Source organism: Eriocheir sinensis, unplaced genomic scaffold (genome assembly GCF_024679095.1).
Source record: "Eriocheir sinensis breed Jianghai 21 unplaced genomic scaffold, ASM2467909v1 Scaffold584, whole genome shotgun sequence".
Lineage (NCBI taxonomy): Eukaryota > Metazoa > Arthropoda > Malacostraca > Decapoda > Varunidae > Eriocheir > Eriocheir sinensis.
This window is the reverse complement of record NW_026111925.1, coordinates 117114-131926: the sequence shown is the minus strand read 5'-3', so window position 1 is coordinate 131926 and position 14813 is coordinate 117114. Positions and strand designations below refer to the sequence as shown.

Genomic DNA, 14813 nt, shown 5'->3' with positions numbered 1-14813 from the left:
CAATCTCTACTCTGTTCCCTCCTACTATCTCTATCCTAAATTTCAGTCCAAAGCTGGACGTTGCGCCTACGTGCGCAACGACATCACTTGCTCTCGTGCTCACGACCTTGACTCTTTTGAATTTTCCACCATCTGGCTAAGACTTCATTGTCATTCTATTAATAAATACATCTGTGCTGTTTATCTCTCACCTAACTCTACTAACTATGTAAAATTCTTTGACTACTTAAACTCTAAAGTGGAGCACATCTTGACCCACTCTCCCTTCGCTGAAATCTCCATCCTAGGAGATTTCAATGTTCACCACCAGCTTTGGCTTTCATCCTCTTTCACTGACCAGCCTGGTGAACAAGCCTACAACTTTGCTATCCTCAACGATCTAGAGCAGTTGGTCCAGCACCCTACACGTATTCCTGACCGTCTTGGAAACAGGCCCAACATTCTAGACCTCTTCCTTACCTCTAATCCTTCTGCTTACTCTGTCAAACTGTTCTCTCCGTTCGGCTCCTCCAATCACAACCTTATTTCTGTATCCTGTCCTATTGCTCCTGTACACCCTCTGGACCCACCGAAGAGGCGATGCTTCTGGCATTTTGCTTCAGCTTGGTGGTACGACCTGAGGATGTACTTTTCCAATTTCCCGTGGAATGATTATTGCCTCCAGGAGCGAGACCCCTCTGTGTGTGCTCAGCGCATCACAGAGGTGATTGTCTCTGGAATGGAGGCATACATTCCTCGTTCTTTCTCTACTCCTCACGCTAAAAAGCCTTGGTTTAATCACGCTTGTTCTTGTGCTGTCAATGATAGAGAGGCAGCTCACAAAAGGTACCAGAGCCTTCGAACTAATTCTAAACATGAACTTTACATTTCTGCCCGGAATAGGGTTTTTTTTTTTTTTTTTTTTTTTTTTTTTTTTTTTTTTTTTACAATAAAGGAAGCAGCTCAAGGGCACACAAAAAAAGAAAACAATAATAAAAAAGAAGCCTGCTACTCGCTGCTCCTAAAAAAGAAACAAAAGAGGTGGCAGCAAGATCAATACGGAGGAGAGGTGTCCTGATACCCTCCTCTTGAAAGAGTTCAAGTCGTAGGCAGGAGGAAATACAGATGAAGGAAGATTGTTCCAGAGTTTACCAGCGTGAGGGATGAAAGAGTGAAGATGCTGGTTAACTCTTGCATAAGGGGTTTGGACAGTATAGGGATGAGCATGAGTAGAAAGTCGAGTGCAGCGGGCCGGGAGGGGGGAGGCATGCAGTTAGCAAGTTCAGAAGAGCAGTCAGCATGGAAATATCGATAGAAGATAGAAAGAGAGGCAACATTGCGGCGGAATTTAAGAGGTAGAAGACTATCAGTATGAGGAGGAGAGCTGATGAGACGAAGAACCTTAGCCTCCACTCTGTCCAGAAGAGCTGTGTGAGTGGAGCCCCGCCACACATGAGATGCATACTCCATACGGAGTGCCAAATCCATTCTCCGACTGACCAAAAACTTTCATCAATAGAAAATGCCAAAACCTTGCTTTCTCTAACTCTTCTCGTGACTTCTGGCATCTAGCCAAAAACATCTACAACTTCACTTCTTCATCTTTCCCTCCACTCCTCAGTCCTGACGGCAACACTGCCGTCTCATCTATCTCTAAGGCTGAACTCCTCTCTCAAACTTTTTCTAAAAACTCCACTCTGGACGATTCTGGGGATATTCCTCCTACTCATCCCCCCTCTGACTCTTTTATGCCTGTTATAAAGATTCTTCAAATGATGTTTTCTATGCCCTCTGGCCTCAATCCTCAGAAGGCTTATGGACCTGATGGAGTGCCTCTGTGCTGTCACCCTGCCTGGTGTTACGTCACCAATGTCGTAACACTGGTGTGGTCAGGGGTCTCGGGAAAATGTACAAAAAAACAAAGACAAAACAAAAACTGGGTTGGTTAGGCCTCAAAATACCAGGTTCTTTTCCCCTGAACCAAGCAACAAATAAAAAGGAAAATGAATAATTTAAAACAAAGGAAATGGTAACGGAAAATGCCAAAATGAACTAAAGATAATATATATTTACAAGAAGTTAATATTTACATTAATTACAAAAAAAAGAAAGTAAGAACCCAAGATTACCTTAGTTACACTCCTTTAAAAAACACATGAAATAAATAACAAAAAGGCACCAAACACTAATGAAAAAAAACACTTGAACGAGGGAGGCAGCACGTAACACAGGCACAAGCATGATAAACACGGAAACAGTAAAACTGGCACACGAAAACACACACCAAAAACCTTACCTTAAAACAGCAACGGCCCTTCCTCCGTCCATAAAAGAAAAGTGAGTAAAACATGCACGCCGACGGCGTGAAACGACTTGCTGAAGGCACAAAGGACGTGGAGAGGAGGAAGGACTGGGCCTACCTCGCTCGACTCGATGATACTGGGAAAGACACGCTTCTGACCTGGGTCAGCGCTTAAATGGGCATGTCCACTGCCCCGAGAGTGGGCTGCCAGGCGTCTCCGGCGGGGCGGTACAAATCCTCCCCCACGACAACTCAAAATACATATTTTAAGAACCATAAATAAATCCTAACTTAAACATTAAAGAATATATACATAATGTCATGATATTATATGATGGGCAGGAAATACAAAAGGAAGACCACCCCACGGTAACAACAACCTAGTCTGGTCGCCGCGCAGGTGGTTGCTATGGGCCAGAAACAAGGAAGCAGCGGGTGGAATATTCCAGACCCCGGGTGGTCACTATGCCACTCCCCAAAACCGGAAATATCCAGTTCATGCTGGGTCGGCGTGGGTGGAAATACCACAGAACAAAGAGTCACGGCAGGCCAAGTGGGTGATGCCAACATGTCGGTAGAGAGAATAAAAAAAAAAAAAATAAAAAATGAAGGGCGGGAAAAGCCCGGCCGTAACACTGGTTAAACTCTTTCGCCTCTGCCTGTCAACATCTACCTTTCCTTCCTGCTGGAAGTGTGCCTTCATACAGCCTGTGCCTAAGAAGGCTGACCGTTCCAATCCCTCAAACTATCATCCTATAGCTTTACTTTCTTGTCTATCTAAAGCTTTTGAATCAATCCTTAACTGGAAGATTCAAAAGCACCTTTCCACTTCTGACCTTCTCTCTGATCGCCAGTATGGGTTCCGCAAGGAGCGTTCTACTGGTGATCTACTTGCCTTCCTAACTGACTCTTGGTCATCCTCTCTTAGCCGTTTCGGTGAAACCTTTGCTATTGCGCTGGACATATCAAAAGCTTTTGATAGGGTCTGGCACAAATTTTTGTTTTCCAAATTACCCTCCTATGGTTTCTATCCTTCTCTCTGTACTTTTATCTCAAGTTTCCTCTCTGACCGTTCTATTTTTGCTGTGGTAGACGGTCACTGTTCTTCCCCTAATCCTATTAATAGGGGTGTTCTGCTGGGTTCTGTCCTATCTCCCACTCTTTTTTTGTTGTTCAATGATGATCTTTCCAAAACGAACTGTCCTATCAATTCTTACGCCCGTGACTCCACTCTGCATTACTCAACTTCTTTTAATAGAAGACCCACCCTACAGGAATTTAACGATTCAAGGCTGGAGGCAACAGAACGCTTAGCCTCAGACCTTACTATTACAGTAAAACCCCGATTATCCAAAATGGAAGGGGGGAAGCCTCTTTCGGATAAGCCGATTTTTCGGATAATCCGGATTTATGGCCGCCATTTTGATTTTGAAACCAAACAAACACACGCTACGCTAAACAAAGTAGTACGCTTGAAACATGTGATGTAAATGTTTTATTGTATGTTTGTCTGTGTGTCTCCTTGTCTGGACCAGTGTATGTTGATACTTGTGAGCGTTGCAGATCTGAATTGTGAATGTTGCAGAGTGCGATTGTGAATGGTTGTGCAAGCTTGCAAGTGTGACCTTGATGCATCGTGCAGGTGGAGACACAGTATGATGACTCATATTATCGCGCAACTCGTATGTTGGAAGGGGAATGTGGCATGGAGTGGAGAGGGGAGTCGTGTTTGTGTCGTTGTCTTGAGAGTACGGTGTGAGAGAGTAGTGCAGTAGTTTGTTCGTTAGCGCACCTACGTCCTTGCTGGGCGAAGGTGCGGACGTGGTGTTGTTGAGAGTTTGTTTAATGTTTTTTGTCTAATACATTGATCTATTCGTTACAAGCTATTTCGGCAATACGTATTAGAAAGCATATTCATTTTAACTGTTCTTATCAATTTTAAATGTGTTAATATAGTACATATGTAGTTACTTTTATTTATTTTTGATGTTTTATAACGTTTTAGTATAGAAAAAAAAAATTTAATTGCATTATCCAGATCAATTTCGGATAATCCGTTTTTTCGGATAATCCGCTTTCGGATAATCGGGGTTTTACTGTATTTCCGAATGGGGCAAGAGGAACCTGGTGTCCTTCAACGCCTCAAAAACACAGTTTCTCCACCTATCTACTCGACACAATCTTCCAAACAACTATCCCCTATTCTTTGACAACACTCAGCTATCACCTTCTTCAGCACTAAACATCCTCAGTCTATCCTTAACTCAAAGTCTCAACTGGAAACTTCATATCTCATCTCTTACTAAATCAGCTTCCTCGAGGCTGGGTGTTTTGTACCGTCTCCGCCAGTTCTTCTCCCCCGCACAGTTGCTATCCATTTACAGGGGCTTTATCTGCCCTCGTATGGAGTATGCATCTCATGTGTGTGGGGGGCTCCACTCACTCGGCTCTCCTTGACAGAGTGGAGTCAAAGGCTCTTCGTCTCATCAGCTCTCCTCCTCATACTGATAGTCTTCTACCTCTCCAATTCCGCCGCCATGTTGCCTCTCTCTATCTTCTATCGATATTTTCATGCTGACTGCTCTTCTTAACTTGCTACCTGCATGCCTCCCCCCCTCCCGTGGCCCCGCTGCACTCAACTTTCTACTCTAGCTCATCCCTATACTGTCCAAATCCCTTATGCAAGAGTTAACCAGCATCTTCATTCTTTCACCCCTTTCACTGGTAAACTCTGGAATTATCTTCCTTCATCTGTATTTCTTCCTGCCTATGACTTGACCTCTTTCAAGAGAGTATAGAGACACCTCTCCTCCCAAAATTGACCTCTCTTTTGGCCACTCCTTTGACTTCTATTCAGGAGCAGTAAGTAGCGGGCTTTTTTTTTTTTTTACTATTTTTCTTTACGTCCTTGAACTGTCTCCTTAGCTGTAAAAAAAAATATTTTTGGACAAACTTGTTGGCAGTTGTGCAGCTTCTTGTTTTAAATGTCCTTCACTTCCTGGGTGTAAAAACAAGTCAGAAGTGTTGCAGCCTGACTCAGGAGAAGAATGGCCAGGTAGATAGATAGATACATATGAAAAGTTTACGAGGTTCAGTCTGGCTATAAGTAACACGTGTCAGGTCTGCAAAACTGCTGTTCAGACTTTCAATCTGCATCTTGGAGGGTCATAAAAAGTTTCCTCCACATTATCTTGATCCTTTATTTAGTTGCACGGGCCTTGGCTGTTATAATGCAGATCACTGAGGTTTTACTGTATCATGGAAAGTCAGGGAATGTAGTTCTCTTTGGTTTGTGGAAATTTTGGACCTACACCATCACTACTTTTTATTTTTTATTTTTTTTATATATGGCTAAGGAAGCAGCTCAAGGGCAACAAAAAGAAAGTGCAGAAAAAAAGCCTGCTAATCACTGCTTCCACAAGAGAAAAGTGAAAAGTGGCCTAAAGAGAGATCAGTTTCAGGTGGAGAGATGTCTTACTGGAGTTTACATGTCGTCTTTTCTTGTCAACAGGCAGTGCCTTCCCAGACGTGGCAGCGGCAGTGGAAGCAGAGCTGGAGGAATACAAAAAAGCAGAGTCTCACATCAAGGGCCTCAAGTCTGACCTCCCTGGGGATGATGCCATTGACCTGCTCAGCGACAACACTGCCAAGCTGACCTCGGCCATCACATCACTTCCAGAACTGATAAAGAAAAAGGCAGAAATTGACAAACACATGAGTATTGCAATGGGTAAGTGTGAGTGACTAGTAGCTGCTATGCTCACTCTCTGCCACCCCTAAGCTCCCACATCTAACAAACATTTATTACTATTCATTGATAACACTCAGTTGTTTCCTTATTCTACACTAAACATACTTTTTCTGTCTTTATCTCACAATCTCAACTAGAAACCTCATGTCTTATCTCTTGCTCAGTCAGCTTTCTCATATGATGTGAAGGTGATTTGTATCATCTCCAGCAAATTTTGTTACCCCACCCCCTCAAGATGCTACCTATATACAAAGGCCTTGTCCGCCCCAGTAGTGAGTATCCATCTCATGTGTTGGGAGGGTCCACACACAACCCTTTTGGACAAAAGACAGTCAAAGACTTCCTCTCATCTGCTTTCCTTGCTGGCAGTCTTCTATCTCTCGAATTCTGCCACAACTGCTTCCCTGAGCTTGCTAACCACATGCCTCCCCCCTCCCATGGCCTCACTGTACATGACTTTCTATTCTAGCCCAACTTTGTTGCTCAGATCCCTTCTGCAAGAGTTAACCAACATCATTATTCTTTGTTCCTGTTACTGGTAAATTCTGGAACAGCCTTTCTTCGTGTGATTTTTCCTCCTGCCTACAACTAGAATGCTTTCAAGAGGGGAGTATCAAGACTCCACTTCAACTGCTTTAGAATATTCACTTATAATCTTATTATTTTTTTAGGGAACAGTGCTTCTGCAGAGGTCCCATTTGTTTTTACCCTTGTTGTAAAATAATAATAATGATTAGGATAGAATAAACCAGGGCTGTTCTCTGTTAGAACTTCCACAGGTTGTCATTAACCCTTGAGGGACTGAAGGATGGTGTCGGTGATAATGTGATCATGGCAAGTGTCAAATGCAAAGTTTGTGAATGCATGAATAATCCTGCCACTGCAGGGAGGTAGATTTGCTCCCCAGCCACTGTGTACTTCATTGTTTCCAAGGCTCAGCACACACTGACCTCTGTGTTTGCAGTAAACGGGGAGTCAGTAATGGCTGGCTCATTGATCTGTAAGACAGGTGGCCAGTGTGCCTTTCAGTCATGTGGCCAGTGGGCAGGTTTAGGTGGCATCCCTATTAGCTGTGTTTATTTACACTGTACTTGTCTCTTCCCACCACAGCCTTGTTGAACAGCATCAAGTCCCGGAAACTAGACGTTTTCTTTGAGGCAGAAGAGAAAATAATGGGCCGAGCGACCCTAGAGCGGCCACTCCTGGAGGTAAGACCAGTTGTCATGATCCAAACTTTAGTTTTTGCATTCTTAGGCAAGTAGGGTCGTGTGGTCACGACCCGGACAAGGTCTCGACCCGGACAGTCTTGATTAACCAATGAACGATCGAGCCTAGGATGACGTCAGAGCTATGACGTATGAGGGAGGGCGGTCCTAACTAGACGCCATTTGCAAACCTCCCCGCCGACGCTCCGCTTGTAAGCATGGTAAGAATTTCGATTTTAAGAGGTCGCGATCTTAATTTTCGGCATCAGGATATATTGTGCCATGACCACGAATAAGGCGTGATCAACTTGTGATAAGTTTTGTTATGTAATATAGCCATATTGGCATAAAATCAGTGATAATACGGAGTGCCTAAACAACAATGGACTCGTTTGGGGTGCCCGCTAGACAAAATTATGCCGTGTTCTCGACTCGGACAATTTTTGACAATTCATGCAAATTAAGTGTACTGGAAAAAACAATTAAAAAGTGAATGATTGCATAGTTCTTACAACTATAATGTACCATATGTGAGATAAAGCCATGGAAAAGGCTGGAAATGGGTGTTTGCCACGGCTAAATATCGAGTGATTTTTCGAAGTGTTTTATTGATGGAAGTGAATTATTTTTAGCATTAATATGTGCCCCCCATTAGTGTTTACTTCTCCAAATTGAAATATTTAACCTAGGCCAATTGTTTATATTTTTTACGAATTTTTAAAAAAATGATGTGCGTGGTCTCGACTCGGACAGTGTGCACGTGATGTCCGAGTCGAGAACACGGAGGTATAAGAAGGATTTTTTTTTTTTTTTAAATGACTCTGTCAATCACTCTCATTTTAACCTAAAACCAATATTAATACTATATATTAACATACGAAAGAAAAAAGGCGTAGTTTTAAGGAATTCAGTTACCTTTTTTTTATCATATATATTTTTTTATTACATTGATATTTTGCTACCAATTGTTTTATTCCACCTTTCAGTGTCATGTTCTGGATGTTCTTAGTAAGAAAAAATATAAAACATTGGTGTAAGTGTGTTTTTGGTGGACCAAAACATCCGTCCGGGTTGAGACCACAACCCCGTCCGGGTCGTGAACACGCGGTCTCGACCCGGACAGAGAATTCTGGATTTTAAAAACGGCTGTAAAACCAATACTATGATATCTACAGATATGAAACTCATAGCATAAGATGGGGAATTAGTTAAGCTTTCTTTTAAGCACAAAATCTCTCCTGTAGCTCAATAACATTTTTTTTTCATGAATATTATTCACTTTACTGTCCGGGTCGTGAACACATCACCCTAAACTTATCTCTTGAATTTTTTTATTTTTTATATGATAGCATTCAGTCATTTGCATTTTGCATGCAAGTAAAAGCTTAACCTATGATGACTGCTTATTTTTCTTTAGATCATCAAAGACACAGAGTGTGGCAGCCCTGTGGACAAGATGAGAATTTTCCTCATCATGTACCTGTGCTCGGCCAACATGACGGAAGCAGAGTTCAGTGAGTATGCCACAGCCTTGGCTGAGGCAGAGGCAGACACAAGAGCCCTGCTGTACCTCAAGCGCTGGAAGTCTTTAATGAAGGTAGTGTTGCTTGCTTCAAGTTTTCACATTCATTTCCTCATTCATGATTCAAGATTTTCTCAATTTTTTTAAAATGAATCCTTGACTGGCTGTCCTTTTGAATTACTTGAGCTTTTTGTCCAGATGACAGCTGGCGGAGGAATGTCGGAGTACACAGGAGGAGTGGCCAAGACAGTTTCCATGTTCTCCAAGCTGATGAACCAGGGGTCAGCCCTGGTGGTGGAGGGAGTCAATTTTGTTCTCAAGGAAAATGTAAGTACAGTTAGAGAGACTACATTATGTACATTTCTGCTGCTCACACCACTATGTCAAATACTTGGGTTCATTGTGGAAATACAGCCCTAATTGTGGCTTGGGGGACAGGCATGATATTTGAATAGCAGTCTTAGGGGTCAAAGGGGTCCGCAGTAGAGTTTCACATTTGGTGTGTTTGGATTCATTGAATTCAGGTAAGGTGACCCCAATCACTTGCTACCCGAATCCTCATGTGGTAATTATATCCTCCCACTTGGTGATTATTTACTCCCCAAAAAACACTAAATTGTGTTTGGCAATCATATTCTTGCATTTGACAAGTGTTTCTCACCTTGAAAATGCTTTCAAAATGTTCTTGGTGTATTTCCCTGCTAAAAAGTTTATCAATCTGTCATATATAATAATCCCAGCTCTCAGTGTTGACGTCGTGTCAACTGACAAAACATTTCAAACAGTCGTGATTGAGTCTTGCTGAATATGATAACATGTTGCATGCCACCTCTCACTCCTGCTGCTCTGGGCCACTGCAGTCTGCTGAGTGTGCTTTGGCTTCAAAGGCCTTTATGGGTCTTGGGGGGAGTGCTGGGGGATGATGGCAAAGATAATACTTAGCAATAGAAGGAAAAATGAGCCCAAACACAAATATCATATGGGATAAAAAGATTATCAAATACATGATGCAATAAGGAAAGTTTTATGCCACCAAATAAGTAAAAAAGGTTAACTCTTTGAGGTCTCTTGATACTAATGAATAGTTTTCCTATTGTTTTAATTATTTGCACTTGGTGAGCTTACTCTGGAACCAATCCGTCACCAAAATGCAAGACTTTACTGTATGTTTCAACTAATACATATATTTGATAGTTGAAGAAGATGAAGAAGAAAAAGAATTTGATAGTGAAGTGTTGGCTTGAAAAATTTACATTGGTGCAACATGACCACTAATCAGTTTCATCCTTTCAGAAACTTCCTCTGACAAGAATAGTTGACCACTTGATGGAGCTCAAAAATAGTGAGGAGGAGAAGGAATACCGCTACTTTGACCCCAAACTACTGCGGCCTGGAGACCCATCGGGTGCCACGCCGCGCACTCGCACTCCTTTCCAGGTGACAAAGACTTCACTGTTGTGCCTCTTCTGTTGATTATTATTATTAATTTTTCTTTTTGATAAGCACTGGGCCACACCTCCGTCTCCAGTCTCACTAAACATCAGTGCAGGGATTACTCAGGAGTCTTTGTGAATCGTTTAGTGTTTGAGTTTTGAGTCAGCCTCTCAAGTTTTCTCAGTCCCAGGTTTTCAGTGGCTCTTCTCATGAGTTCAGGTTTCTACCCCCCAAAAGCAACTTGATTCAATCAGTTATATTTTCAGAAATAACAGTGATTCTGTATTTTTGGTGTGTCAAACCTGGACTCTGCAATCCATGGTTCATGCTGTTGGGTACTGGTGTGTGTGTATGCGTGTTTGCCATAGTCACCCTCAGAGGAGTTCCCAGAGGGCACTGGGTGAGATAGATAGATAGATAGGTACAGGACATGCTTAGCAGGTGGTGCTTGGGTCTGGTATAAGTAAAAAAAGAGAAGATAAAAAATTAATAAAAGCAGTTGAGTTCTGTATTGAAGCAGCAAAAGACAAAATATGATGATAAACTTAACACAGTTTCTAGAACCAGTCATTTTGCTCACATAAGTACTTACCATTCACAAGTTATAAAAAAATTTATTATTCTTGACATTTATTATCTTAAGATCCTGTAATAGTTGCTTTCTAAACTACCCTTCTATGGATTCTATCCCTCTCTCTGTTTTTTATCTCAAGTTTCCTTTCTGGACAATCTATCTCTGCTGTGGTAAGCAGTCAACTTCTATCAACAGTGTTGTTATGCACGGCTCTACCTCCCATTCTCTCTCTCTTGTTCATTAATGATCATTCTGAAACCAACTGTCCTAGTCACACTTGTGCTGACGACTCTGCATTACTCAATATCTTTTAACATGAGACCCTCCGAAGAGGAATTACAAGACTAAGCTGGATGCTGCAGAACACTTAACCTCAGACTGCTAGCACTTCTGGATGGGGCATGAGGAGCTTGGTGTTCTTCAGTGCCTCAAAAACTTTAATTCTTCACCTGTCAACTCATCACAATCTTCCAAACACCTATCCCCTATCCTATGATAACACTCAGCTGTCCCCATCTACACCATATGTTCTCAGTCAAAATCTTAACTGGAATCTTCATAGCTCATCTGCTAAACCATAATGAGGTTAGGTATTCTTCACCACTTTTCACCCCTCTCAGATGCTGTCCGTATACAAGGGCTTTTGTCTGCCCTTGTATGGAGCTGCATTCATGTTTGGGGGGCTCCACACACCCCTGCTGGACAGAGTGTAGTCAAAGGCTCTTCGTCTCATCAACTCCCCTCCTCTTACTGACAATCTTCTACCTCTTTTAAGTTCTGCCACAGTGTTGCCTCTCTATCTTCTTTAGATATTTTCATGCCAACTTCGCTTCTGAACTTGGTAACTGCATTGCCCTACCCATCCTGTGTCCCTGTTGCACACGACTTTCTACTCTTGCTTATCTCTATTCTATCCAAATTCCTTATGCAAGAGTTAATCAGCATCTTCATTCTTTCAGTCCCTCTGCTGGTAAACTTTGGAACAGCCTTCCTGTGTCTATATTTCCTCCTGCATACAATTTTAACTCTTTCAAGATGAGAGCATCAAGACACCTCTCCTTCCAAAATTGACCTCTCTTCTGGTCTCACTTTTTTTACTTTTGTTGGAACAGCATACAGTGGGCTTTTTTGTTTGTTTTTTCCCCTTGAGCTGCCTCCCTTACTGAAAAAAAAAGTAACAAAGTATAGCACTAAACACCATACTCTTGGAACAGGATGCAGTGGTCATGGTGGTTGGAGGTGGTAACTACATGGAGTATGGAAACTTGGTGAGCTATGCCAGAAAGAAGTCAGGAACCAGCAACAAGAAAATAATCTATGGCTGCACTGACGTCGTCAACCCAGAACAATTCCTTGAACAGGTGGGATTTTCTCCATTAATACAATCTACTTTTGACACTAAACTAAACCCAGATTAACCCGGTAGCAGCGGGGATCATGTCTCTTAATGGTCCCTCCAAGCGAGAAAAAAAAAAAAAAAGGGGGAAAAAATCAACCCCGCACAAGCCATTTCATAATATATATCAAAGCATTTGTGATCAGATTATGTATCATCTATTTTGGGGGTTTATATCATGGCACAAATTTGGCCCGTCGCTGCTACACGGTAAAGCCACAAAGTTGGCCCGATGCTGCTACCGGGTTAAGTACACAAGGACACTCATCGTGGTGAGAGGACATAATCCCTTACAAACAAATAGCTTATATTCACTTTTCTTGCAATATTCATGAGCATATTTTTAGGCCTGAAAGGACCTGGCTCTGCAGGATTACCTAAAGTTTTCATGATGTTTTCCTTATATTACAGCTGACTGTTCTAGAATTTGCTGCAAATCCCTTACAATGTATTTTATTATATTACAGCTCACAAAACTGGGTGGAGAAATTTCCTGAAGAAGTTCGAAAGGAATATGAAGTGAGCGAATGAATATTATCATACTTCCATGATATACACACACACACACACACACACACACACACACACACACACACACACACACACACACTCAAAAGCACACACACACACACACACACACACACACACACACACACCACTCCAATAGCTTAGTGGTTAAAGGTCTGTGCTACCAGGCTTCGCAGCCTGGTGGGTGGAGGTTTGAGTCCCCCTCAGATTGGGATTTTTCCACTAACAAGGAGTGGTTACTGTCCCCCTTGAGTAAGAGGGATGGGGCGTGTGGTGTGTGAAGGTCCCGGCAGTACCCAGAGATCAACTATAATGAGCCTTGCTGTAATCAAGAGGGTACTTGCAGGCAATGACGAGGCCAGCTCATGATCAGGCCATGGTGAATTATATGCACACACATACACACACCTGTATTTCCTCTTACAGGTATGATCACTAAAGCTATTAGCTGTTATTCTTTTGTTTGTGTATAGTATCATAATATAAGCTGTTTAAAAGTTATTTATCTTCTTTTCTTCTGTATCGTATCAAATAAATTTTGAAATTGTTATGTGGAATTGCTTTTTGTTTCCCCTTCTCCTAGGCTTCCCGGGATAAATTAGGGAAAATATAAACCTGGGAATCTTGCTTACAGTTTCTTACCTCTGAAAAACTTATCACAGAATGATGAAGCAGGAGCAATCTTGTGGCTGCAGAGTTTTGTTGTGGTAGAGGTACATGTGTTTTGGTGAACCTGTGGAAAAGTGGATGGAGACTGCACAGACAGTGCTCGAATAATGTGCAAATAAATAAATGACTTTAGCTGGCTCCCTGGCTCCCAGCCGAGCAAGAAAGAACGCTGTTGGTCCGTCTGACATCTTCTTCACCCAAAACACTCGCCGAGGTTCAGAAAATATTCATATTGATTTACTCACCTCATCTGTTACACAATATGCATAAATTTTGTTGGCATCATTGGAGTAAGCAGTAACTTTACAACTATAAAACAATTTTCAAAACAATGGGTAAAAAAAAAAATTATGCCGAGTAGAAATTAGAGAATAATAATGTTTATTCTACTTTTTACTTCATGCACACTCACACATGCACATGGACACCCACCCACACCCACACATGCACATGAACACCCACACACTTTATATATATATATATATATATATATATATATATATATATATATATATATATATATATATATATATTTTTTTTACGTCTACGCCTATGGCATCAGTAGGCTTGCTTGAGGGGCCTGGATGGTAGTCGGCCCCAGCCCGTATTGGCGCAGGCAGGTGTTTATAGTGGTGCCATCTTCTCTTGGTCAATATATATACGTATATATATATATATATATATATATATATATATATATATATATATATATATATATATATATATATATATATATATATATATATATTGGCTGGAGTAGGTATGAAGACACCTACCGAACGGGCAAGCCACTCCTGGTGAGGTATATATGGAGGTGAGAAGGAGCTGAAGCCTCCAAAGACCCTCCCCATGTCCTCACTAACCGTTTCCCTATTGTCTCACCAACACCGGAGAGTAGTTCAGCATGCTCTCCAAAGACATCCTCTCTTTATCCACACCACACTACATTCACACAACATATACACCTTTTCCCAAAATTAAAATTTCAAAATGGCGCACATACACCAAGCCTCGGAGTCCCCGCCTGGGGGGGGGACCACAAATTCCCCCAGGGAGGACTCCCCTTCTGGCTGCCGACCCGAGAGGTGTCTTGATAACTCCTCGAACCTCTTTCTTCTCAATTTCTGCAACATTCGCGGTCTTCGCTCTAATTTTCATTCTGTGGAACATCATCTCCTCCTCTAAACCTCACCTTCTCTTCCTTACCGAAACACAGGTTTCTGAGGCTACTGACAGCAATCTCTACTCTGTTCCCTCCTACTATCTCTATCCTAAATTTCAATCCAAAGCTGGATGTTGCGCCTACGTGCGCAACGACATCACTTGCTCTCGTGCCCACAACCTTGACTCTTCTGAATTTTCCACCATCTGGCTAAGACTTCATTGTCATTCTATTACTAAATACATCTGTGCTGTTTATCTCTCACCTAACTCTACCAGCTATGTAAAATTT

General features: G+C 41.9%; 1 protein-coding gene across 2 annotated transcripts in view; it reads left to right on the top strand.

Moving 5' to 3' along the window:
• Nucleotides 1-13239, top strand: part of LOC126993213 (sec1 family domain-containing protein 1-like) — a 29359-nt gene extending 16120 nt beyond the window's left edge. The window contains exons 8-15 of one of the 2 annotated variants that reach the window (XR_007747503.1): nucleotides 5793-6011; nucleotides 7143-7240; nucleotides 8655-8834; nucleotides 8958-9086; nucleotides 10053-10196; nucleotides 11982-12128; nucleotides 12631-12716; nucleotides 12751-13239. Coding sequence is in view for 1 of the 2 variants with exons in the window: in XM_050852085.1 (XP_050708042.1) it covers nucleotides 5793-6011; nucleotides 7143-7240; nucleotides 8655-8834; nucleotides 8958-9086; nucleotides 10053-10196; nucleotides 11982-12128; nucleotides 12631-12660 (947 nt within the window). In the remaining variant the exon portion in view is untranslated. Of the gene's footprint in view, nucleotides 1-5792; nucleotides 6012-7142; nucleotides 7241-8654; nucleotides 8835-8957; nucleotides 9087-10052; nucleotides 10197-11981; nucleotides 12129-12630 lie in introns of both variants that reach the window. The other variant, XM_050852085.1, reaches the window with a different exon arrangement.
• The last annotated feature ends 1574 nt before the right edge of the window (nucleotides 13240-14813 follow it).